The sequence below is a fragment of the Macaca thibetana genome, chromosome 4 (genome assembly GCF_024542745.1).
Source record: "Macaca thibetana thibetana isolate TM-01 chromosome 4, ASM2454274v1, whole genome shotgun sequence".
NCBI lineage: Eukaryota > Metazoa > Chordata > Mammalia > Primates > Cercopithecidae > Macaca > Macaca thibetana.
In genome coordinates, this window is record NC_065581.1 from 120,630,271 (window position 1) to 120,654,081 (window position 23,811).

At 37.9% G+C, this 23,811-nt stretch overlaps 1 protein-coding gene across 8 annotated transcripts in view; it reads right to left on the reverse strand.

Annotated features, from left to right (window-relative positions):
- UTRN (utrophin) overlaps nt 1-23,811 on the reverse strand; it is a 576,638-nt gene that overhangs the window by 395,797 nt on the left and 157,030 nt on the right. For 7 of the 8 annotated variants that reach the window (XM_050787306.1, XM_050787309.1, XM_050787310.1 and 4 more), the window contains 7 exons: nt 23,296-23,465; nt 19,201-19,324; nt 15,750-15,837; nt 10,553-10,794; nt 10,210-10,390; nt 8,261-8,406; nt 6,725-6,937 (listed from right to left, as the gene is read on the reverse strand). In XM_050787306.1, coding sequence (XP_050643263.1) covers nt 6,725-6,937; nt 8,261-8,406; nt 10,210-10,390; nt 10,553-10,794; nt 15,750-15,837; nt 19,201-19,324; nt 23,296-23,465 — 1,164 coding nt within the window. The remainder of the gene's footprint in view (nt 1-6,724; nt 6,938-8,260; nt 8,407-10,209; nt 10,391-10,552; nt 10,795-15,749; nt 15,838-19,200; nt 19,325-23,295; nt 23,466-23,811) is intronic. The other variant, XM_050787304.1, reaches the window with a different exon arrangement.

A 23,811-nucleotide genomic window follows, 5' to 3' on the forward strand; every position in this document is an offset into this window, starting at 1 on the left:
CAAGATGAGCACGTGTTTGAGTAAGCATCGATTTCACTTTTTTAATTGCTGCCAACATTAATGCTTGTTCTATCCTGTAACTGTTTCAAACCGCTACTGCTTATATATCTGGCCAGACCTGGCCAAATACAGCTCATGGGAAGGAATCGGTACAGAAGGAAAGGCCCACCCTTCAGAAGTGCTTAGCAGCTGCTTGACACGGCACGGGAAGGGTTATAAGTCCCGAAGATCAATGCTGTGAGGGTGAAGGCAGGAGACAGGGAGCTCTGCTCTGCCTTCCATTCTCCCTATCCTATCTCCTCTTTCCCTAAGCAAAATATTGTCACAGTCAACCTGTAGCAGATGTTTCCTGTGCTTTTCAAACATACCAAAAGGCAGTTCATCTTTAAGACAATTCCACAGCAAAGAGGTTGGTTACAAAGATCGTGGAACAGCTCACATGAAAATAGTGTTTCTCTGTCCATTTAAAAATTACCCAGCTGATGCACTTAAAGGCTTCTGATCTACAATAATGATGATTTTTTTTCTTCACCTCCATCTGCTTACAGAACACACACACACTTTTTTTTTTTTTCTTTTGTTTTTTGAAACGGAGTCTCACTCAGTCAGTGGTCCAGGCTGGAGTGCAGTGGCGCGATCTCGGCTCATTGCAAGCTCCGCCTCCTGGCGTGAACTCATTGCAAGTTCACGCCATTCTCCTGCCTCAGCCTCCCGAGTAGCTGGGACTACAGGCGCCCGCCACCACGCCCGGCTAATTTTTTTGTATTTCTTAGTAGAGACGGGGGGTTTCACCGCGTTAGCCAGGATGGTCTCGATCTCCTGACCTCGTGATCCGCTCGTCTCGGCCTCCCAAAGTGTTGGGATTACAGGCTTGAGCCACCGCGCCCGGCCAACACACACACTTCTTTAAGGGACTTCAGTTCTTATAAACCAAAACAAAATATAAAAACTGCTAGTAAATTTCTAAAGCAAATGTCATTATTTCACATGCAAAAAAAAAAATAAACTAAGTACTAATCTGGGGCAGCCATTTCTCATTCCTGTTTTTACTCACAAATATTCAAATAAATATAAAATTACTAATACAGTATTTTTTGAAAATCAAAATATCAAATATTCTAGTTTGGAAGGGTCAAAGTCTACACGGACCACCACTGCTCAAAAGCAATGATTTCTAAGCATTTCACCTGGGCAACACCCTGCTATGGGATCACAGAAAAGGAACTGCAAGGTCATTAAAACAATTCCTTTGATCCTGACTCACATCGTCTCCCACCCCCAATCCTGTCAGCTAAGGATGGAGGTAATTTAAAGCTTGGTAAATCTGGATTTAAGACAGTAAGATTCCAAGGTACACAACTACCTCCAGAGACTTGATTACAGCTAAATTCTTGGAATTTTTTTTGCTCCTCCCCCATCTGTTGGAATGTCCACAGCTTTTTAAGACATAGACCAGAAAAAAAAAAAAAAAAATACTGTGAAGCCAGAATTAAAACAGTAATTTAAGGTAGCAAGGTTCCTATTTTGTTTCACTTTATAATATTCAATAACCTCAAAATCACAACCTTGAAAATGTGCTCTCTCACTTAGTAGGGAAGATAAACAATGACATTGCTACTACACTTATTTATCAAAAACTAATAAAGTCCTTAAATCTAAGGTAGGGAATATATGAATATTCCCTTCAGTAAAGTAAAATGTGTTCACAAATAAGAAAAAAAAAAAAAAAACCCTTATGAGAAATCAATTATATATTACCTAAACAGGGTTAAATCATCTGTACTAATATTACTCTTAGAAAGTATTGCATTTTTACCCTAAAATGCTTTTCAAAGTACTTTTAAAACCTGGTTCTGCCTGTTGGAGCTCCAGCACCCCCGCTTCCAGATTCCGGGTCAGAGCAAGTCCATTCATGTGTGCCTTTGACTGTTCAACAATCGAAGGAAGAGGCATGACTACACAGGTGTCCTGCCACTTAGGATAACCAGGCATTTAGACTGTATCAATCCACTCTCACTAGAGAGGCCCGACACATCAATTACATTCACATCTGCTAACTTGCTCTATGCCTGACGGGGAGCCAACCCTCAAAGAGCTCATGCCTAGTGGGAGGAGAGACACACACTTCTCACCATAATAAAAGACGGCCTGAGATGGGTCGTGAAGGTGTAAATGACACGCAGTTGAATCACAGAGGAGGGAATGATTATCTAGCTGTGGGTGTAGTGATGAGCTGGGCTGAAGACAGATGAGCAGAGAGGAGGAGGAGGATGTGAATTCCTAGCAAGTATGTGACATTTCCAGAGAAAGGCTATAGTCTAGGGTGGTCTTTGGTGACCCACTGTATTCTCCCCACCTGATTCAGCTCACAGTGGAGATGCAGGGAGGGCTTCAGGGCAAGAAAGGGACATTTTGTATTAATGGCACTTTGTATTAACTTGTATTAATAGTGAAGACAACCAGATCCTTTCAGAAGTACACCTCTTGTATTGGTGTGAAAGATGAATTCTAGAGAGAAGAGACAGGAAGTGGGGGTCAGATTTAAAGGGTAATGAAATTGTCAGGGCAAGAGATTGCAGGAGAGCCTGAACCCAGAAGGAAGGGGTTGGAGGAGGAGCCTGAAAAGACAGGAGCGCTGGAAAATAGAAGACAGTTTGGTGTGTGCCTTGGGGGCATCTTTCATGATTTCCCAGTTATACACACGGCAGAAGCTCTTGAATAAGGAAAAGGAAATACGTAATATGAAATACCTTGCAGCCCCTAATTCCAAAGATATTACTGCTGGTGAGGAGAGATCTATAAGCAGCCTCTTAGGATTTTATAATATTTTATCCCTATGATTCACAGGAAAATCCAGTCAGTAAAATCAATAATGGAAAAAAGAAATACCCATTTCATGTATTTTCAAATGTTTTGTCACCTGGAAGGGGTACAGTAGATTATAAAAGTAACAATGAATATTTTACCTCGTAAGTACCAGAATGGAGGTTATTGCTTTGGCATGGCACAAATAAAAATAATTTAAGAATGTATTTGGGCATGACACAATGAGTAAGAATATGTAGGTCCAATCGCTACATGCACAAAAGGAACCAGCCATGGAGACAAAGGAAATGCAGGCAAAAGAGGAAAAACACTATGATGCCAACAAATAACAGAAAACTAAAATTTGCACACAACTAACAGCCACTTACAAACATTGAAGGATAGCAGAAAAAAGCAAGCACATAGCCACGAAAACACCTTCAAAGTTTAAATGTGCTGTATCAATGAAAGACGTTATTAAGTAGTGGGATTCACTTCCGAACTCTATCTGGACTATAGATTTAAACGTACCTCACAGAGTTCCAATATCATTTGTTTCCATAGTGTGGGGAAAAATTATAAGAATTAGCAATATTTGTCCATTTTTCTTGTCCAATTTCAATGTACAAGGATCCACTGTTAATATTAGCTGCCCCCAGGAAAGAAAATGGTATTGGGGAAGAATAGGAACTCTAAATGTTCGCTGTAAGTATTTCTGTGTTATTCAATTTCTTCCCAATGTGTAGGCTTCAAATGCTACTCATATATGAAAAATGCATTTTAAAAATAAACAAGTCAACTATTTTATTCCTATGAAACATTATTATGAATTGGCATTGAATCTAAAACCTACTGTGCTTCATGCCTTAAAGACAAAAATAATTAAATGCCTAAAAAATTATCTATCAGGTCATTGAAAAAGGGAAAACAATGATAATCAGCAAGTAAATATTTATTATAATTATCTAACAATTTGAGGGCTGGAGCTTAAAGTTTTCCCAAGTAAATCATGAGTAGTTAAGTAACCAGCAATTCCTGTAAAGCAAAAAAAAGGAGTTTTCTTATGAATTTAAAATAAAACATGTATTTCAATGAAAGAGTTGTACAATTAAGAAATACAGACACTGTATTCCTTAACTATAATCTTGCAGTTAGTACCCAAGAAGCAAATAAAAAAATAACTGGACATTACAAATCTGCTACTGTAACAACAAACACTTAAATATCCAGACGCATATAGTTTATGTTGGATATTTTTAATGGAAATAAATATTTAGCACACACTCCAAGTGACCACTTTTCATGCCTGGATTTGCTACATTAATAGCAACAGCCCACCAAAGCCTAAAGCTGGATTACTATAACCACAGGACTCTTTTGTGTTTTGGGAGAATATTTATTCTCATTAAGCTCCATATTGAAATATTAGCATACATTTAGCTAACCCTAAGATACACTTTTAAGAGGCAGAAGAAGACTAACCCTGAGGTTAATCTCCATTTACACTTGGGACTTAAATCTGAAAACAAAGGGATGATCTTTTGAAAAGATGGGAAATGTTTAAGCGGCATTGCTAAACGTTGGCACTACTGACATTTGGGACCAGATGATTATTTTGGTGGGAGGCTGTCCTGTGCATGGTGGGATGTTTAGCTGCATCCCTGGCCTCTACCCACTGGAAGCCTTTTCCCAGAGTTCCGACAGTAGAAATGTCTCCAGAAATTTACAAGTCTCCTCTGGAGGGTAAAATCACCCCAGCTGAGAATCACTGATAATCCAATGCTGGGACCATAACCAAACACTTTAGAATTATAGAAAAGGTCAATGCTCATTTTGAAAGCTGGAAACAATTACAACGGATAATACACGATGAGAAGTGAGACCATCACAAAGCATAATGGGCCAGGCGCGGTGGCTCATGTCTGTAATCCCAGCATTTTGAGAGGCTGAGGAGGGCAGATCACCTGAGGTCAGGAGTTTGAGACCAGCCTGGCCAACATGGTGAAACCCCGTCTCTACTAAAAATAAAACTTTAGCCAGGTGTAGTGGCATGTGCCTATAGTCCCAGTTACTCGGGAGGCTGAGGCAGGAGAATTGCTTGAACCCGGGAGGCTGAGGTTGTAGTGAGCCAAGATCGCACCACGGCACTCCAGCGTGGGGCAACAGAGTAAAATTCCATCTTAAAAAAATAAATAAGTAAATGAGTCAAAAATACTAAGCCACACAAAACACATTTCTCTCCCTAATTACTGGTTTATTTGAATGAGATCTCCATCAAGAACTGCAGGTTACACCTAGAGAAAAACTACCTCCTGTCACTACAATCACACACAGCTACCCACACATACACACAACCCCTCCATCTGTGTCTTCTGCTGATCATTCATTGGAACTACCCATTAGTTCCTAAGTCAAAGAACGCTCCTCCAAATTCAGTGGTGACCACTCAGGGAATCTGGCTGGATCCCTTCCACACTAATCTGTGAGGTCTTCCAGCTCCTCTTCTACCACGTGTTCTCTGACTTTGATTTTCAAAACATACATTTTCATTAATTTTGTCTTCACTTTCAATCTTTGCACTTTTTTGGGGGCAACATTCCTTCAGCAAATTTGCTTAGCATCTAAATCCAAATCTATATATATTTACATGTAGATCCAAATATATGTAGATATAATATTTAGATGTAGATCCAAATATATGTAGATACAACATATATATCTACATATATTTGGATCTACATCTAAATATATATAGATTTGGATTTAGATTCTATATATAGATGTATATACATATATACACACATACATATACGTCTATATATAGAGAGACATATACATACATACATATACATATACATACATACATATACGTCTATATACAGAGAGAGAGATATAGCTCTATATTTGGATCTATATAGAGAGAGATATAGCTACACATATTTGGATTTAGCTTCCAAGGGAATCTCTCTCTCTCAGTATATAGATATATAGAGATATAACTAAATCTAAATCTCCTATTGCTAATTTCATTTCATTCATTGAAAAATATTGATTGGATGCCTTCTCTGTGCCAGGCATTGCTCTCATTAAGAGTACATCTTGGTATACATCAGTGAATAAGAAATTTCAAAAAGACAAAGATCCCTGACTGATGGGGAAAAAAAAGAAAAAAAGACCAAGGTAAGGAGTCACTGGGAGGATAGGAAGCCTTGCAGGGAGAGAGTGTGATTGGTTCATTCTCCACCCAGAACTTTCCTATTAAAATACCAGGTGACCTGGAGACTCTGCTTCTCCATTTTTCTTATGGGCAGAATGTTAAAATCCAACCTGTCCTATCTGACACTGACTTCTATTGACATTGACTCTCTCCTTATATGTCCTCACATTTATCCCTTCCTCTTAAACTTTATCACCGCTGCATCTGTCGACATTTTCAGGTGTAGTGAAGGATCCTGCTTCTGCATTTTCATGTCCCTGGAACTATTTGCCTTCCCACTCTCTCTGACTTTTGACTTCAAATGTCAAAAACCTGCAAAAAGTAGTTTCAAGTCCTCAGCAATTTACTACTACTTGGGCTATTACTACCACCCCAACCAAGTTACCACTATAATCTAATCAACAGTCTGTATTTCACACAGACCCTCCATGCCTGAAACATTATTCTGACCATTTTTAAGCTATTTTCTCTTATCTTCAAGGTCCAGTTTACTCTACTTTTGACTTTGCTTCCAGGCAAAAGGAAATAAATGTGCTCTCCAGCACATTAAAAGTACATCTTTGATAAGTCCCAACTTAAATACATAATAAATGTGGGTCTAGAAAGAATGTAAAATATTCAAATAATAAATATGTGAATCTTACAAGATAATTACTATTTACTCTGTAATAAACTTAAACTCCCAGTGGCCTCTGGATTTACCTCAAAAGCTCTGAGTTTGAGAGTAATTTCTTCAAGCAAATGCAGATCTTTGGAAACCAAGACCTTTAGCTTGTTCCACTTTCCTTGCACATCATCAAATTCTTGTTTATATAATTTTTCTACATCAGGATGAACATTTTTCTCCAGAGCCTTTGTTTCTTCTGCAAGTTTATGTAATGTAGGTTTCTGATTCTCAAGGATTTCATCAAGGGCCTAGAAAATGTTTTAAAATATTAAAAATATGCACAACAATGTGTCTGCACAGATAATAGTAAAATGGGCTATATAAAGTCAAAAGTCACTTTAAAATGCATTAGAAAGAATTTTTATCTAAAAAGAACAGTGGGTGGGAGTGTAAATTAGTTCAACCATTGTGGAAGACAGTGTGGTGGTTCCTCAAAGACCTAGAACCCAAACCAGAAATACCATATGACCCAGCAATCTTACTGGGTATATATCCAAAGGAATACAAATCATTCTCTTATAAAGATACATGCACACTATGTTCATTGCAGCACAATTCACAATAGCAAAGACAAGGAATCAACCCAAATGCCCATCAATGATAGACTAGTTAAAGAAAATATGGTACATATACACCATGGAATACTATGTAGCCATAAAAAGGAACAAGATCATGTCTTTTGCAGGGATATGGAAGAGCTGGAAGCCATTATCCTCAGCAAACTAATGCAGAAACAAGCAAACAAAAAAAAACAAATACTGCATATTCTCACTTATAAGTGGGAGCTGAATGATGAGTGCACATGGACACATGGTGGGGAACAATACACACTGGGGTCTGTTGGAGGGTGGGGTATGGTAGGAGGGAAAGCATCAGGAAGAAGAGCTAATAGATCCTGGGCTTGATACGGAGTGCAGCAAACTACCGTGACAACACGTTTACCCATGTAACAAACCTGCACATACTGCATGAGTACCCCTGAACTTAAAATAAAAGTTGGAAATCAAAAAACAAAACAAAACATGAACAACTCACAAAAAAATAGGCATAATCATAAAAATTAAAGCTTTTTCTTCATGAGTTGTGTGTGAGCAATACAATGTATTCTCAACACTAAACACCGAGGGAATGGCACAGCAAGTGTGGGCCAAGTGTGCAGTGCTCAATGGCTGCTCTCCTTTTCATCTGATAAAATAGTGCAGAGCCATAAAGCTGCTCAACTAAATGACCAGGGCAATACTCCTATTCGATGCAGAAAAAAGTATACATCAACATATTGACTGATAGTCCTCATTTCATTAAAGATAGTTTAGCAGATTATGAACAGGTTGAGAACTTTAAGCTAATCACAGCAGAAGGAGAAAATATGCTTTTCTTCTATGAAAAAATATTTAACAACTGTATTTTCTTTTATGTGAGGTCAAACTAACCCTCAAATCATACATAAATTTTTGGACCAGTGATGAACAAAACTGACCAATTGTTTTTAATCTCTGATAAAACTTTTCAAAATATGTAAGAGGAGATATTAGAAGAAGCACTAGAGTTCTAACACGGAAAATATATGTTACCTTTTTTTCTTGCAGGGCCTTCTCCACCTTGGCAGGATCATTAAGGACACTCAGAGATGCCTGGGCCTTATTTTCTGAATCATTTAGCACAAATTTCAGTGTTTTCAATGTTTCCAGATATGCATGTCCAGGTTGGCCCTTCAGTTCTGTTGATTTAAAAATATTTAATTTGAGAAAATCATGTTAGGAACCCAATATGATTACATAGACCATTATCCTAAATGAATTCCAATACATGGCAAAGGAGACCCCATGATTAAAATGTAAAAGGACCTCTGTTAATAACATAGATCATTCCATTGGCATTTCTGAGAGTCAGACAGTGACTTCATTCCTGCGGATGTTGACATTTGAAATATTAACTAACCCACTATAATTTTTCTTCATTTCTTTATGATGAAATGTCTCTCTGAAGATGGAACAACAATGTCCCTTTTGTCCCATATAATCTCCTCTTCCTTAGCAGCTACACAAAGAATAAAAGAAAGCAAAGATCCCGTCAACCAGTCTTGCTGTTAAGCTCCGCCATATAGACAAACCCATCTATGGAGTGGAGGAGATTATATGGAAATACTGCCACCATGCTGCCCAGGTACCCTGAGAAATAATGACTGAACAGCCAGCTGGAACAGTGCCTACCTGAGTCAGTAACGTAAACATCTCGTAGAAGTAACACTTATGTGGAAAGAAAGTGAGTTCTCTTGAAGCACAAAGAGGTGAAATCAACTAGCAGCAAAAGTTAAACTGCCTACTGATCCTTGTCAAAAGTGAAAGCATAGTTTGTACCAATAAGTGGAGAAAGAGGTACCCTCAAAAGATTTACTTCACATAACTGAATTCAAGGAACAAAGACACACTGTCCTGATGCACTTTCGGAAGAAAGGCAGCACAACACATTTGCCTAGCATGTACACATACAGGTACTTCCAGTCATCACACAATCTACAATTGCTGAAGTTAGGCTGGGTTACATGTGGAGCTTTTCAGTGTGCACTACCCAAAATAATAATGCACAATGCAACACAGTTCCTAACTCAAATGGCAGCTAGGAAGTAAACAGTGTAACGTAAGAGGAAAGAGCTTTCAAAACCTTTAACAGTGAACCTTCCAAAACCAAGTGTATTTCAAAAGTAAGAACTCTAAAATTTTTCTGAATTTGATAGTGGAATACGATTTCTTTTAAAAGAGACTACGGGACTGCTAAAACTTTAACTATTTTGAGGAAACAGAAGTAAGGGATCATTCATTTTAATCCTCCTAGCAATGATATTAAGTGGCCTCCTCAGCCAAAGGAAGAAATTGCACCTGTTTCTTTAAAAAAAAAAAAAAAAACTATTTACAAATCATTACATCCAGGTCAGGTACAATGGCTGACTGACACCTGTTATCCCTGTTATTTTGGGAGACTAACACCTGTTAATTTGGCTAATACCTGTTATTTTGGGAGGCTGTTATAACACCTGTTATAATGGCTAACACCTGTTATTTTGGGAGGCTGAGGTGGGAAGATCACTTGAGCCCAGGAGTTCTAGACTAGCATGAGCAACATAGCTAGACCCTGGCTCTACTAAAAATAAAAAACCAGCCAGGCATGGTGGTGCATGCCTGTAGTCCCAGCTACTCAGTAGGCTGAGGCGGAAGGACCACTGAAGCCCAGGAGGTCAAGACTGCAGCTATGATTGCACCACTGTACTCCAGCCTGGATGACGGAGTGTATCCTACTGACACAATTTTAGAGCACATGAAACTTATCTATATATTTACAAAAAGGTGTGAATCTGGAAAAGAATCTGAATACAGGAGACTTTAAGACTTTGAACAATACAGGCACAACGGAAAATGGAGAAGGTTGGTGCAAAGCAAGCAAGCGTACTCAAGTTCTAAATGTCGGGAGTCATGTTTAAATTAAGGCAAACTGAGAGAGGAGATATTAAAATTGTTGGGTTTACCATTCTCTAGCTGTTGTTGACGATCCTTTAAAGCCTGTTGTACAGCTTGGTAGCGGCCCAGAAAGCTATCGAAGCCCTGCTGGACAAAATCTGGGGCAGAAGGCTGAGACTTCAGGGCCGAGCAGCTTGCACGCGCCATTTCAATTTTGGGGTGGAGGCCAAGAAGATTTGTCAATTCCCGCTAAGGAAGAGAAAATATGGTCACATAACTCACTGAAGATGAACATCCTCACAGGGAGTTAATCAGGGCAGCATTAACTTGAAGTTCATGATACAAGAAGCCCTCCTTAACTCTGGGACTGCACACAGAATTCCTCCATGTTCCAGACAGTTGGCTCCTTACCTGACAGGAATCCTTCAAGCTTGGCAAGGACTGCCAGGAAGATTCAGAAACGGAAGTGTGTTTTACCCACTCCTCCTTTGTCTTGATGACCTTTTCAAGCTCATCGAGCTGCTTGAAATAAGCATTTATATCTTCCTGTAGCTGAATTTTTCTTTCCAGATCTTTCAAATGTTGAGATACATTCTTCCATTCTGATAAAACCTTCTCCAGAACATTTTTTATCTCTTCAGTAGGAAGGCCTTCTATGCAGTCATGAAAAACAAGCAAACAGTCTATATATTACAAAATGCGTCTTGAATTTATTCTAAACATTCTAACATTCAGAATAGTTAGGCAATGTCACACATAATGATCACTTTCTTAAGTCCCTTTTAATACAACAACAAAAATGTATAATGATGCACTTAAAAATAATTACGCTTATTTCAATTCCTTGACCAAAGAAGGAAGACATTTTAAAATAACGATTCAGGAGCAGTGCGGCTATTGCAAAGGGCACATCAGTAGAACTTCAGCCACTGCCCTTTCTAGGTAATATATGTTTCCATCCATACCAGGCTTCCACTCTGCTAGTTTATCACCTGAGCCACTGAAATAAGATCAACTACCTTGATCTGTCTAGGCCCCTGACTTCAGAAAGAAGACCCTTTGTCCTAAGAAAAAAAAACAGCTGGCTAGAAAAACTAGGAGGCAGTTCAAGTCTTGGTGACCAAAGCATAGTGTCGTATAAATTAAGAAATGAATGGCGAGAATGCCTTATGCTGGGAAGCAACCTGGTGAGTGCAGGAATATTAAGCCAGCAGCCAGGCTCTAGAAGCATCACAAGCCCATTGGAAACCTTGCACATAAATAAGCAAATACCAAAAGACTGAGGCAGCAATAAGATGATCTACTTTAGAAACACATCAGGGAAAACAATGCCACCATTTTTATTACTGAAATCTTATCATTTTATTTGTCTGATATTTTTGAAAATTAGAGAATGTTCCTAAAAATAATAAAGTTATATATTATAATAGACTTTATCATAGTCCTTCCCTTAATCTAAAATACCTTCAAATCCTCTAAAATGACTATGAAAAAGTCTGGGAAATCTTCAAAGGAATCTTTCTATTAAGAGGAGAACATGCGTACTGAAAGGATGGCTTCACATTTTTACTGAGTAGGAAGGCAATAAACAATCCTGCTTTATAAACATATATAATCAAAACCCAGGATAATGAGAGCTTGAACTAAAAAAAAAAAAAAGGCATAAAAACAAAAAGTCATGTATGATCCACAGACAATGAAACTTTGAAAATTTTATAATACACTGTGTCCACTAAAAATTATAAATGAGGGCATATCATGCTGTAATTTGAATGTGTCACCAATGTCAATTGCAGAAGCTCACTGTTTACCACCATCTCTCAGGTAAGAGAATATGAGACATAAACAAAGCATTCACACCACAAGCCATGCTGTATTATCCCTGTTAATGGGGACAGTATACAAAATAAATCACCATTTTCCTAACAATCTGAACAATGGAGATATGGGCTGTGCCTTTACCCTGTCATTTCTATCCTAGTTAGGCAAAGGAATAGTAACACCAGCCACATCATCTTTAGGTTGGACAATTTATACTAATCCAGGAAGAAAATTAAGTAGGTAAATAAAATTTCTGAGATGGAAAATTATCACTACTCATCTAGAACACTGGAAAGAGGTGCTCACTTCAAGAACAAGGGCAGTTAAAACAACTTCAGGTATTTTTTCACTGACAATGTCTTATAAGCCATTCATTTTGCCTCTTTAAACTGATTTTAAACATCTGAATCTCCCCTTCTCTAATCCTGAGATATTGCTGGTTACAGTGATGTCCAGTAATGATTCAAACACAATTTACATCTTATAAAAGGAAAACTGCCATTGTCTTTAAAAATAGTTGTTTTACTCCCAGAGATCCAGAGTTTAAAATTTTCTATTTCTATAAAACACAGAGTTCTTAGACAATGACTAGTCAAAAGGCAAAATCAACAGCATATCACTTTATTAATTATCTAAAAGAGAGAAAATAGAACACATTCCTGCCACTTAGTCTCACTTGACTTTACACTTCTCAGTCTATCACTATTGGAATCAAGGGAAATGTTTACAAAACATAGAACCTTCACCAAACTTCATGGGCTTATATGCTTAGGCAACCACAATGGGTATCAACTTATAAAGCCATGTTATCCAGATGTCCAACTACTGTATTTTATTAGATGAGGATCTCTAGGAACAAGGTAAGCTAAACAAAGAAAACCAAGTATATCAGCTGTGAAAGTCAAATGAAACACATTATTTTATTTTAATTATTTTTATTTATTTATTTATTGTTATTGATTGATTGATTGATTGATTTTTGAGACAGAGTCTTGCTCTGTCACCGGAATGGAGTGTAGTGGTGCGATCTCAGCTCACTGCAACCTCCAACTCCCTGGTTCAAGCGATTCTCCTGCCTCAGCCTCCTGAGTAGCTGAGATCACAGGCACGCACCACCATGCCCAGCTAATTTTTGTATTTTTAGTAGAGACGGGGTTTCACCATGTTGGCCAGGATGGTGTTGATCTCCTGACCACATGATCCACCCACCTCAGCCTCCCAAAGTGCTGGGATTACAGGCATGAGCCACTGCGCCCAGCCTCATGCTATTTTATTTTCTAAAAACATTTTTATGCTCGATGACATATCTCAAAACTTACCTAAAATGCATTAGGCAGGAAAGACCTATCAGAATTGGCTATGGTGGGCTGTTTGATGGAACTGGTTTCAGAAAAACAGTGACATGATTATTCAAACATGGGTTCTACTGAAGAATTTGACATGCCTCCCTAACTGAACTGGAACATACAGAGTTTATTCAGTTCAGCTCCCCCATTTCTCAGCTTCCTACTGTTGTCCTAAAACAATTTTTTTAAACAGATGCATCTTTAAAACAAAAAAGAATTAGGGTCCTCTAAGGAATATATTTCTAATTCCACCAATGCTTGAAAAACAATTGATAATACAATATATAAAATGTTTCCTGTGAAATTGTACAAGTATATATTAGGTGACAAAAGCCCCATGTCATCTATTCTCCAGTGTTGCCTTTGGCCTTTTGCAAGTAGCACTTTCATGTGAATTCAATGTCCAGAATGTGTCTGTTTAGGACCCGTTTATGGTAAAATTTTATGGACCAAAGCCTATAGTCAGCTAATAAACTAATAGTCAGCGGATAAACTAATAGCTAAGAGTCAGCTAATAAACTCCCTCACTTTCCAGACACCAAGGCAAAGAAACGCAAGGGTTCCAAGACTTTCCCAAGGATAAGAAACTAGAAAAGGACAGGACAATCCAAGTTCGTCTGTTCCCCCAATCACTGTTATTCTCACTGTAACATCACCGTGCACCAACTTCTCATCTACATCAAGTCTCCCCCATCTTCATAATTCTACCACACTGCTGAAAACCTGACAGAAATGGGAGTAAATTCAGTGCACAGATTCAAGAAGTTATCCCATATTCACATCAGATAAAGTCCGAGTCACTTGCTGAGGTAGAAGTAAAAAAAATTTATGCTTGTAAAGGAAATAAATTCAACATCCAATGCATTAAAATTATTGAATGAACCAGCATCTCAAGGGAAGTTATCATCTGTTTGTGTCTCTGGATCTCTTTAAGTAAATACTGGAAAGAGAAACCTCCAAGTGGGATGCCCACAGGCAGGACAACTAAGACAGTTTGCTAGAATGGATTTTGAAAGAAAGTATTAAATACTATTCTATTTAATTTATTTAAGGAAGAAATTAACCTTTATTAATAATATATGGATTGACAATACATTTGCATAATTTCAAAATAAATGGACATACACTGTCTACATGGTTTACATTCCGTATTTTATGTGTATGTGTATGTATCTATATATGTTTGTGTTTGTATATATGTTTGTGTGTGTGTGTGTGTATATATACACATCCAGTATACCTACTAAATAAATAAACATATTTGTTAAAGGCTGGAAGCAAAATAATCTAAGGTCAAAACAACATCAACAGTTGTTTTCTGGAGGGAGGAAGGTGACTAACCCGAAAGAGAACTTTCTGGAAAGGTGGACATTTTCTACATAGTGATGTGTGTGTGTAGGTTACACAGGTATATCTATTTATCAAAACAGCACAGCTAAGTCATGTATTTCAATGTAAGTAAATTTATTTCCAAGAAAACTGTAAAAACAGTAATACTTGAGAGGCTGAGGAACGAGTAAAGGTATAGATAATTCAAGAACGGCAGAATTGTCAATTATTGAACTAGGTAACTGATACAAGGAAGTTCATTATAGTATTCTATTTGCTTTTATGTAGTTATATTTTCCATAACAAAAAGTCAAACAATAAAAAATTAAATGCTACTGCTTTGAAGACTCTTGTCAAACTAATATTCCTAATTCTATACAGATATCTGTACGAGTGTCAAGGAGAGTTGCAGCAGCCTTCCAAAGTGCTAACTATTATTAGACCAAGGTACATGGAATGCAAGAAATGTCTTTCAACATTACTCTAGAACAAAGAGAGATTCACATGCAAAACTGCACAGCAAGAATATTAATTTTTAGCTTATTCTAAGCCACTGGGAGCTACAGCCAAAAAAAAAAAAAAAAAAAAGTCTTGGACACAGTTAAAAATTTCATATACAAGTAACACTTTATCAAACTTAACTATAAAAATACTGTAGTAAATAAATATAGTAAATATAATGCATTAAACATTACCAAAAATCAAAAACTCTTGATGAATTTAATATAACTTCATTTCCCAAATGTTGCCAAATAAAGTTTTCTTTTGCTACCCCCCTGCAAAACAAATTCCCAATATATAATCCCAAAGGATACAGTTTTAAAATCTACTATGCTAGTGGGTTTTAACTGTTCTGCTAAGGTATCAGGGTGTCCAGCCCCGACCCCATATAAAATCAGAAAATCTTTGCTTTTATCTGTTTTTTTACAATCAGCTTCAGAATAAAATTTCATTTTTTAAAAGATTCTGCTGCCTAAAAACATTTTTGAAAACATTTATCTAGCCAAAAGGGGATTAGAATGTTAAAGCAAAATATTTAATAGGGCAAACTGTAATATTATTCGATGCCACCATCTGAAAAATATGGGGGAAAAAAAAATCAAGGATTTTACCTTTTCCCATTTGCTCCACAAGGATTTGTCCCGTTTGATTTAATTCATCTGCTCTGGGGATTCTTTCTCTCTGTTCTTTTTCTAATGCCTGCAAATGAAGTCCCAACATAAGAATATTGAAAACTTTCTTCTCAATATAATATTGCTGTTTTAAATGTTTAGGTTTAATGTCCCTCCTACATTCTTTTTAAATCTGAAAAGGTAAATTCAAACAGTAATCATAGCAACTAAAAGACAGTGGTTTCTTTTATGAGAAAAAAATGTACATGATAATTATAAGCTCCTATCAGAAGGAAATAATTAAAATTATGTTTTAGATCCAGTATATCTATTTACATACATACATTGAGTTTGCCATGCCATAAAAATAATGATTTGAGTCAAATTGAATGTGTTATGACAGAGGTTGCTGAACAAAAATTAACTAACAAGCAAAAGAATAGGCGGGCATGGTGGCTCACACTTGTAATTCCACACTTTGGAAGGCTGAGCGGGGTGGATCACTGGAGGTCAGGAGTTTGAGACCAGCCTGGCCAACATGGTGAAACCCCATCTCTACTAAAAATACAAAAGTTAGCAAAGCATGGTGGTGCTTGCCTATAATCCCAGCTGCTTGGGAGGCTTAGGCATGAGAATTGCTTGAACCCGGGAGGCAGAGGTTGCAGTGAGCCAAGATCGCACCACTGCACTCCAGCCTGGGCAACAGAGAAAAACTCCCATCTCAAAAGAAAGAAAACAGGAAAAATGGATAGAAATATTTTGAGGCTCAGCATTATTTGTTTGCATTATATTAAGTCTAGGGTTTAATGTAAACTTCAAACACAATCATATTTCATACATAATTTTTAAATAATGAAAATAGAAAATATGCTTTAGAACCCAAACCAAAGCATTTTTTTTTTCTTTTGAGGCAGTTTCTCACTCTGTCACCCAGGCTGGAGTGCAGTGGCACAATCGTGGATCACTGCAGCCTCAACCTCCTGGACTCAAGGGATCCTCCCACCTCAGCCTCCGGAGTAGTTGGAGTTATAAGTGCAAGCTCATGCCCCGCTAATTTTTTTTTTTTTTTACTTTTTGTAGAGACGGTGGTCTCCCTATGTTGCCCAGGCTGGTCTCAAACTCCTGGGCTCAAGTAATCCTCCCTCCTTGTGCTGGAATTACCAGCGTGAGCCATGGCAAGCCCAGCCCACATTCTGTTCTTTATATTTGAGAAATGCTTCTTAATTTCATTTTTTTATCTCTATAGTTTGATATTCCCAAGACAAAATTCTTTCCAGAACTAGTAAGAATGAAGCAAGTAAAATCAGGTATACATGCACAAACACAAGTATATGTGCACACAACTCAGTATTTGAATTTTCTCCTGTTCCTCCATCCTCAACTGATATTTATATATTAACTATTCAAATAGTATCCATCATAACAAAATCAAAATTTCTGAGCAACCCATATTACTTCAACCAGACAATCCAGAGAAGAATCCCAATTCTAAATTCTTTACATGTAAGTGCTATCAAATAAATTCAGCTATCCTACTTTGATTTTCACAAAGTTTATTGTGACTTGGTAGAACAACCTTCTTATAGTCAAAGATCAAGGAATATTAGCAAGAGATTCTAAGAAACATCATTTACTTTTGTCTAACTAAGGATCAATGTAAAAGTCACCATCAAACTCGAGAAAAAGGCAATTGTCTCCTTTTTACAAGTAGATATTTTGCTTCCTCTTAAGATGGCAGGAGACTAGACTACAGATTCTCCACCCAGGTAATTCATCTGTTGGAACAAGATACTCCTTCACTAAATAATAAAAATAAGAAGAAAAATAAGTTGATCTTTCCTCAGTTTGCAAGAAAAATAGGGGATTAGAATAATGCTGAAATTTTCTTTGTTTTATATATTTTTTTCCAAATCTTTGGCATCTGTTACTACTCGTCTGAAACAAAATAAATGAACTTCTAGATAAATATTAAATGAAACACAAAGGAACGCCAATCACGCCTTACATACTTTATCCCCCCAAATATAGTAACAACTTCTGCCAGTAAAATTTTCCTGGGTCACAGGATAGACTTTAATTTATCAATATTTTGTGGAACTTGTTCCATGAAGATCCGTTACTACTAAATTTTCTGCCACCTGAATATCTTTTAGAATTGGGTGGTCAGTGATCATTAAAATCATCTATCCATCTTTCAGAACTGTGAGAAGCATATGAAATGATGTAACACAGGCCCCACTTCTGGCTTTCCCAACTCTCTGTGCAGAGAGGGCTCTGATAAAGTTGCTCCCTGCACAACCAACATCCCCATTCCCCCTGCCTACCCACAATCATCACACTCCGCTTCCATAAGCTACAAGAGCTTTATTAAGTGCTGAATAAAAAGGGTGCAATGGAAAATTATCTTCAATTTCTAAGCCCTCACAGGCAGACATATAAACAGGCAGACATATAAACAGGCAGACATGTAAACAAACAACAGCATAAATGCAAGGGCTTTCATGGAGACATGGCCAAAGCCACATGAAGTCAAAAGATTAATCACTGAACTCTTTCTAGTGAGGTTAAGGGAAGCCTCCTGCAGTGGGGACATTTCAACCACACAGAAAGGTGCGTCATTCTGGACAAAGAAAACAGCTCCCTGTGCTTGGTGTGCCCTAAGCCTTCTTGCAAGTTCGAGCTCAGACCACCTCGCCCTCTGGACTTTGTGATTGCAGGGAGACACCCGCAATCCCAGCCTCATCTTAATTCCCATTTCACCCACCACTTTCCAACTTAAACTTTAGATATTTATGCACATCTTGTTTTTAAAATATCCTCCAAACTCTTTAAAAATGAAACTCCACTGTTGATACAAAAACCATTGCAGGCTTACACCAGGTGCCCAAATAGTTACTGCAGTAATGTGTAGGAGACGTATGAGCACCAAGGACAAAAAAGTTCTACAAGCTCCCATCACACTCTTCAGAAACACACATAAGCATGGAAAGCGGCAGGGCTAAGATCCCACAGCTTTTAATTGTATTTATTTTTTACAACTCTAAAGAAAATATATTGAAGACACTTTTTGATTTAAAATAGTCTGTTGTATTCTGAAAGCAAAACATCTTCAGCCTAACGTTAATATAAAGTCATAAATTATTAGATACCAGATTAAGAGTGATCTAAACTAACTAAAAAGTAGTACCACTAACTGGATCACCATAAGAAGTGTTCCTCACTGTACATCTCCATGATTGATAAAGATGAAAACAAAACCCTCCTCCAAATAGGGATCTGATGACAGCTAGCATGAATGGATTCAAAATTCACTACAATGTACTAAAAGCTACCTTCTGCCTACATTTATTTTACAGGAGGCTTTTGAATTCCATAATGTCTTTATGCCAGCAGAAAATCCAGCATGATGAACTATTTTTGCAGTAGGATATATGTGGTTTATGTTTTTTACCTTCAACTTCTTTTTCATTTCAGAAGTGTCTTGCATCTTCATATACTCTTTTATCTCCGTGGTCTGAATGGCAGGTTTTGATTTCAAAATCCAGTTCAACAGCTCGGCACTTACAGCATCAAACCTGTTTGAAGATTCAGAGGTGACCATTTGTCATGTTTTCTTCTATTGTTTTACTTGACTCCAGAAAGAGCAACCCAAATGCTCATCAGAAATAATTTTTATCACTCCCCCAAAAACAGCAACCCATAAATAGGGTAATGATGCAAAATAAGATAATATATTTCCAATTAAAAGTATGAAAAAAGTAATAATATTATAGGGTTAATAAATAATTGAAGAAAATAATTAAATAATTTGTTGCTGCTGCTGTTGTTGTTTTTTCGAGATGGAGTCTTGCCCTTTCACCCAGGCTTGAGTACAATGGCTTCTCGGCTCACTGTAACCTCCGCCTCCCGGGTTCAAACGATTCTTCTGCCTCAGCCTCCCGAGTAGCTAGGATAACAGGTGCCCGCCACCATGCCCAGCTAATTTTTGTATTTTTAGTAGAGACAGAGTTTCACCATGTTGGCCAGGTTGACCTCATGATCCGCCTGCCTTGGTCTCCCAAAGTGCTGTGATTACAGTCATGACCCATCATGCCCGGCCTTAAATAACAGTTTTTAAAACTTTATATATTAAAACAATGTTTACCTTTACAAAGAATCACTTGTATTTTTATAAATGCTTGTAGATAATAAAAACCAGATTTGGTTAGATCGTCAGCAAAGAACAAGTACAGACATTCCTAAGGTAACATCTTCTTTTGTTCAATATGTAATGATTGAGCCTTACTAAATGTCAGGCATTGGGTTGGACTCTTGATATGGAAGTGAACCAGATAAAAATCTCGGCTCCCAAGGAGCTTCTAGTCTAGTAAGCAATGGAAAGTAACAGGCAATAACAAAAGAATTTGCTGGGTGCTAATTCCAGGAATTCACAGGAGTGGCTTCTAATCCAATCGGGGCACAGATGGCTTCCTAGAGGAGAACGACAGCATTATACTGAGGAATTTCCCTTGCCAAGGGAAAGCAAACAAAGGGAAGATCACATCTTGCAAACTGCAAGTATTACTTAGGCGTGTCTGGAATAATGAGTACTGAACTCGCAAGGGAGGGACAATTGACGATGTGGCCAAGAATCACATGGACCAGCTACAGGAAGGCCCTGCAGGATGTATTAAGGAGTTTGGACTTAACCTAAAGGCAGCTGAGAGCTTAGGAAGAGTTCTATGCATGGAACTGACATGATTCTATTTATCCTTTACTGTTCACCAAGGAGAAAGCATTAAAGAGAGACAAGCGCCGAGAACAGGCTGTGAAGCAACAGGAGTCACAATTAAGATAGTAACAGTGGGAAGGAAGACGAAGGGACAGGTTTGACAGGTGTTGAGAAGGTTGGTCAAAACCACAGCAAGGAGGAACAAGAGGAGCCACGATCACTGATGTGATCGAAGTGTTTTATGTCTATTATTAACTCAAGGAATCCTCACCAGCACCCTATGAAGTATACACTATTATTATCCCCTTTAGAGATGAAGGCACTGTACTCACAGAGGTTTTCAATAACTGTCCCATGTCACAAAGCTAACAAAGGGTGAGGCTGGGATTCAAACCGAGACTCTCTGTCTTCTTAACTAGTACCCTCCCCACAGAGCTTCTCGGTACGTTAAGCACAAGTCGTTACTGCTGATTCTTGTGAGAAACTTTGCTTAAAGTGTTTCCGGTGAATTATGAATATTTTATCTTTTCATCAAGGTAGATTTTCCCTGTAATATGTGAGGGATTTTGTGATGCTCTAGATAAATAACTGGGGTCAAGGTACTGCTCAAACAGGGATACGTTCCTCCTGTCATCTTAACAGCAGCTTTCTATTTAATCTTTCAGAGAAGAGACAGTCATCTAAAAATCACACATTTACAATGACCTTGGAGACTCAGTCAGCAACTGCTTTGAATACAGGCAAGAGTGACGCAATGATCGCAGGTCACAGGAACAGGTATCTACATTCTAGGAAATGACTGTCCCACTGTACCCTGAGCTGGTAAAAACCACCACCACAGCAGCACCAAGCAAAGAGAAGTGGAAATGAGCCGCCATTTTTTAAGCATATATTTTAAACTAGGCACTGCATTAAGCAGTCATTTAAGGCCCTCGATTATTGGGGTAGTCCATTTTAAGGCAAACTAACAGTGATTTCCGGAGCAGACAGAAGATATAAAAGGGTCTGGAAACCATTTTAATAGTAATGGTTAAGGATCTCCTGCACTTTATGACAATAAAAACTGGGATATAAAAGGCTGAGGAGGTCACATATTGAAAAAGGCTATGTGGCTCTCCCTATCATTCCAAAAGAGCTAGCACATGTAGGTAGACTTAGAGGTGGCAGAATTTGAGCATGAAAATGACCTTTCTATAATAATGAGATTTAACTGTAATGAATGGATGTATTCAAGCCTCTATTCATCCAAGAATCCACTGAAGGAATGTTTGCATCAGTCAAGTGGTGGAGTTGATAACTGGCATCCTCGCAGCTGGTTGCCCACACGACAGACACCCTCTCTCCATAATTCTTCCTTGCAGTTGGAGTCCCCAAAACACAACTACAGAGACTCAAAAGGCCAGATAGTTTCAACTTCCCATGCACCAGGGGATCAGGGAGAGCAGGGCAGAAGTCTGCTAAGAAGACAAGGGTAAGGGTAAAAGCCTTAGAATGACAAGAATGACAAGAGACTGCAGATGAAGGGTTGCTGAACCACACCCTTCCATTAAAACAGAACTTCCCTACCTCCAGAACTTTTGTAATATGGGATTACCAATGATCTCATTGTTTAAGACACTTTGGGCACGGTATTCTGTTTCTTGCAGCACAAAGTACCCTATACAATACAGTCATGTTTACGATTTCACAGTTATGTACTCTAGTCTTCGACAACCTTCTGTGCTTCCAAATGCACAAAGTCAGTATTGGAGAGATACACTGCCAGATACACCTGGCAGATAATATCCACTGAGGAAATGTGAGATCTATGCTAATATTAACATTAGAAGCATCTTTTTCCTGTGCTGTCTTGGCTCCAAAAGTAAAGGTTCCACAACTGCTGCTTGCAACTCAGAGGTACGCTTGTCCTACAAGGAGATGCTATTAGGAGGCAGAAACATAGCCTTATTATCAAAATAAAAACCATCTGGTAACACTGGAATGCTGCTTTCTTAACAAAAGCTAAGTTGGAGAAACGTATAATTTTTATTCAGGCCCAAAATAATTGCCCATTTACCCAAGCATAGGATTCTACTGTAAGAGGGAGAGAATAACACTACTACTCAAAGACTGCTTTGAGGATTACCTGCTGTAGTTCATGTCAGGCACAGTACCTGCACACAGTAGAGTTGAATAGAATAGCTGACATCAGTAAAAGCTCGATATATGTCAGCTGTGATTATTCTTCTTCAAGAGATCCTGAGTTTTCTTTTGAATCAATAAGACTAAAAGAAATATTTTATGCCAAAGATGGATCTTTAAGCCAAATACAAAGAATATGTTAATTAATCTGACAAATTAATAAAGGAAACAACAAAACATGAAAAAGAATAAGGAAGAAAGGGGAGAAAAAAGGACACTAGAAATGAATTATTTCCCTGAATTAAGGATTTTTTTAATGGTGAGAGGAGGAAAGAGATTCACCAAAAATACAGATGTCTACCTAAAGCAAAACTGTCGAGTCGTGAACAGTGAAAGAAAGAATAAAAAGACAGTCATGGACAATCATATCCTTCCAAGGAGAATGACGGGAAAGGAAGAAAGAAAGGTTTGACCACAGAGTTCTCCCAATTGAACATAGGATAAATAAAATTATCCAAGTAGATGCTTAGCTGGTGCCAAGTAGAATATTCAGAAGACAGGGGCGGTGGGTGGTTCAGTAGTTGACTTTTCATAATAATGATAATTATTATGTCTAGACTTGCCTATGATTAATGATTAGTACGAAATAGGCACCAAGTAGAAAATACAGTATGTACAATATTGAATTTGAACAATTACTCTATCTCTTCTCACTTTTTCTTAGCTTCAATATCCACATGGATCTGTCTCTTCTTTGGGGGAGGAGGAGGAGGCAGTTCCTGCTTAGATTTTTTTGTAGTTGCTTGTTCTCTTACACGAACAGTCTCCAAAAGGTCCTTCTGAGGAATCTGAGACATCCCCAGCTTTGCTACAGCCTGAGTCACCTGAAATAAAAGCCATCCAAAATTTCAATTTTTATAGCAACTTCATTGAGATATAATTCACATGCTATAAAATTTTCTTTGAAATATATAATGTAATGGTTATTAGTATATTTATACAGTTGTATAATCATCCTCACACTCTGTCTCCAGAACATTTTATCACTCCCAAAAAGAAATCCCATACCCATAAACCATCACTCTCCATTCCCCACTTCCACCAGTGGCAACCACACATCTACTTTCTGTCTCTGTGGATTTTCCCCTTGTAGACATTTTCTGTGAATGGAATCATAGTGCATATAATCTTGTGATTGGCTTCTTCTACTTAGCATAGTGTTTTCAAGGT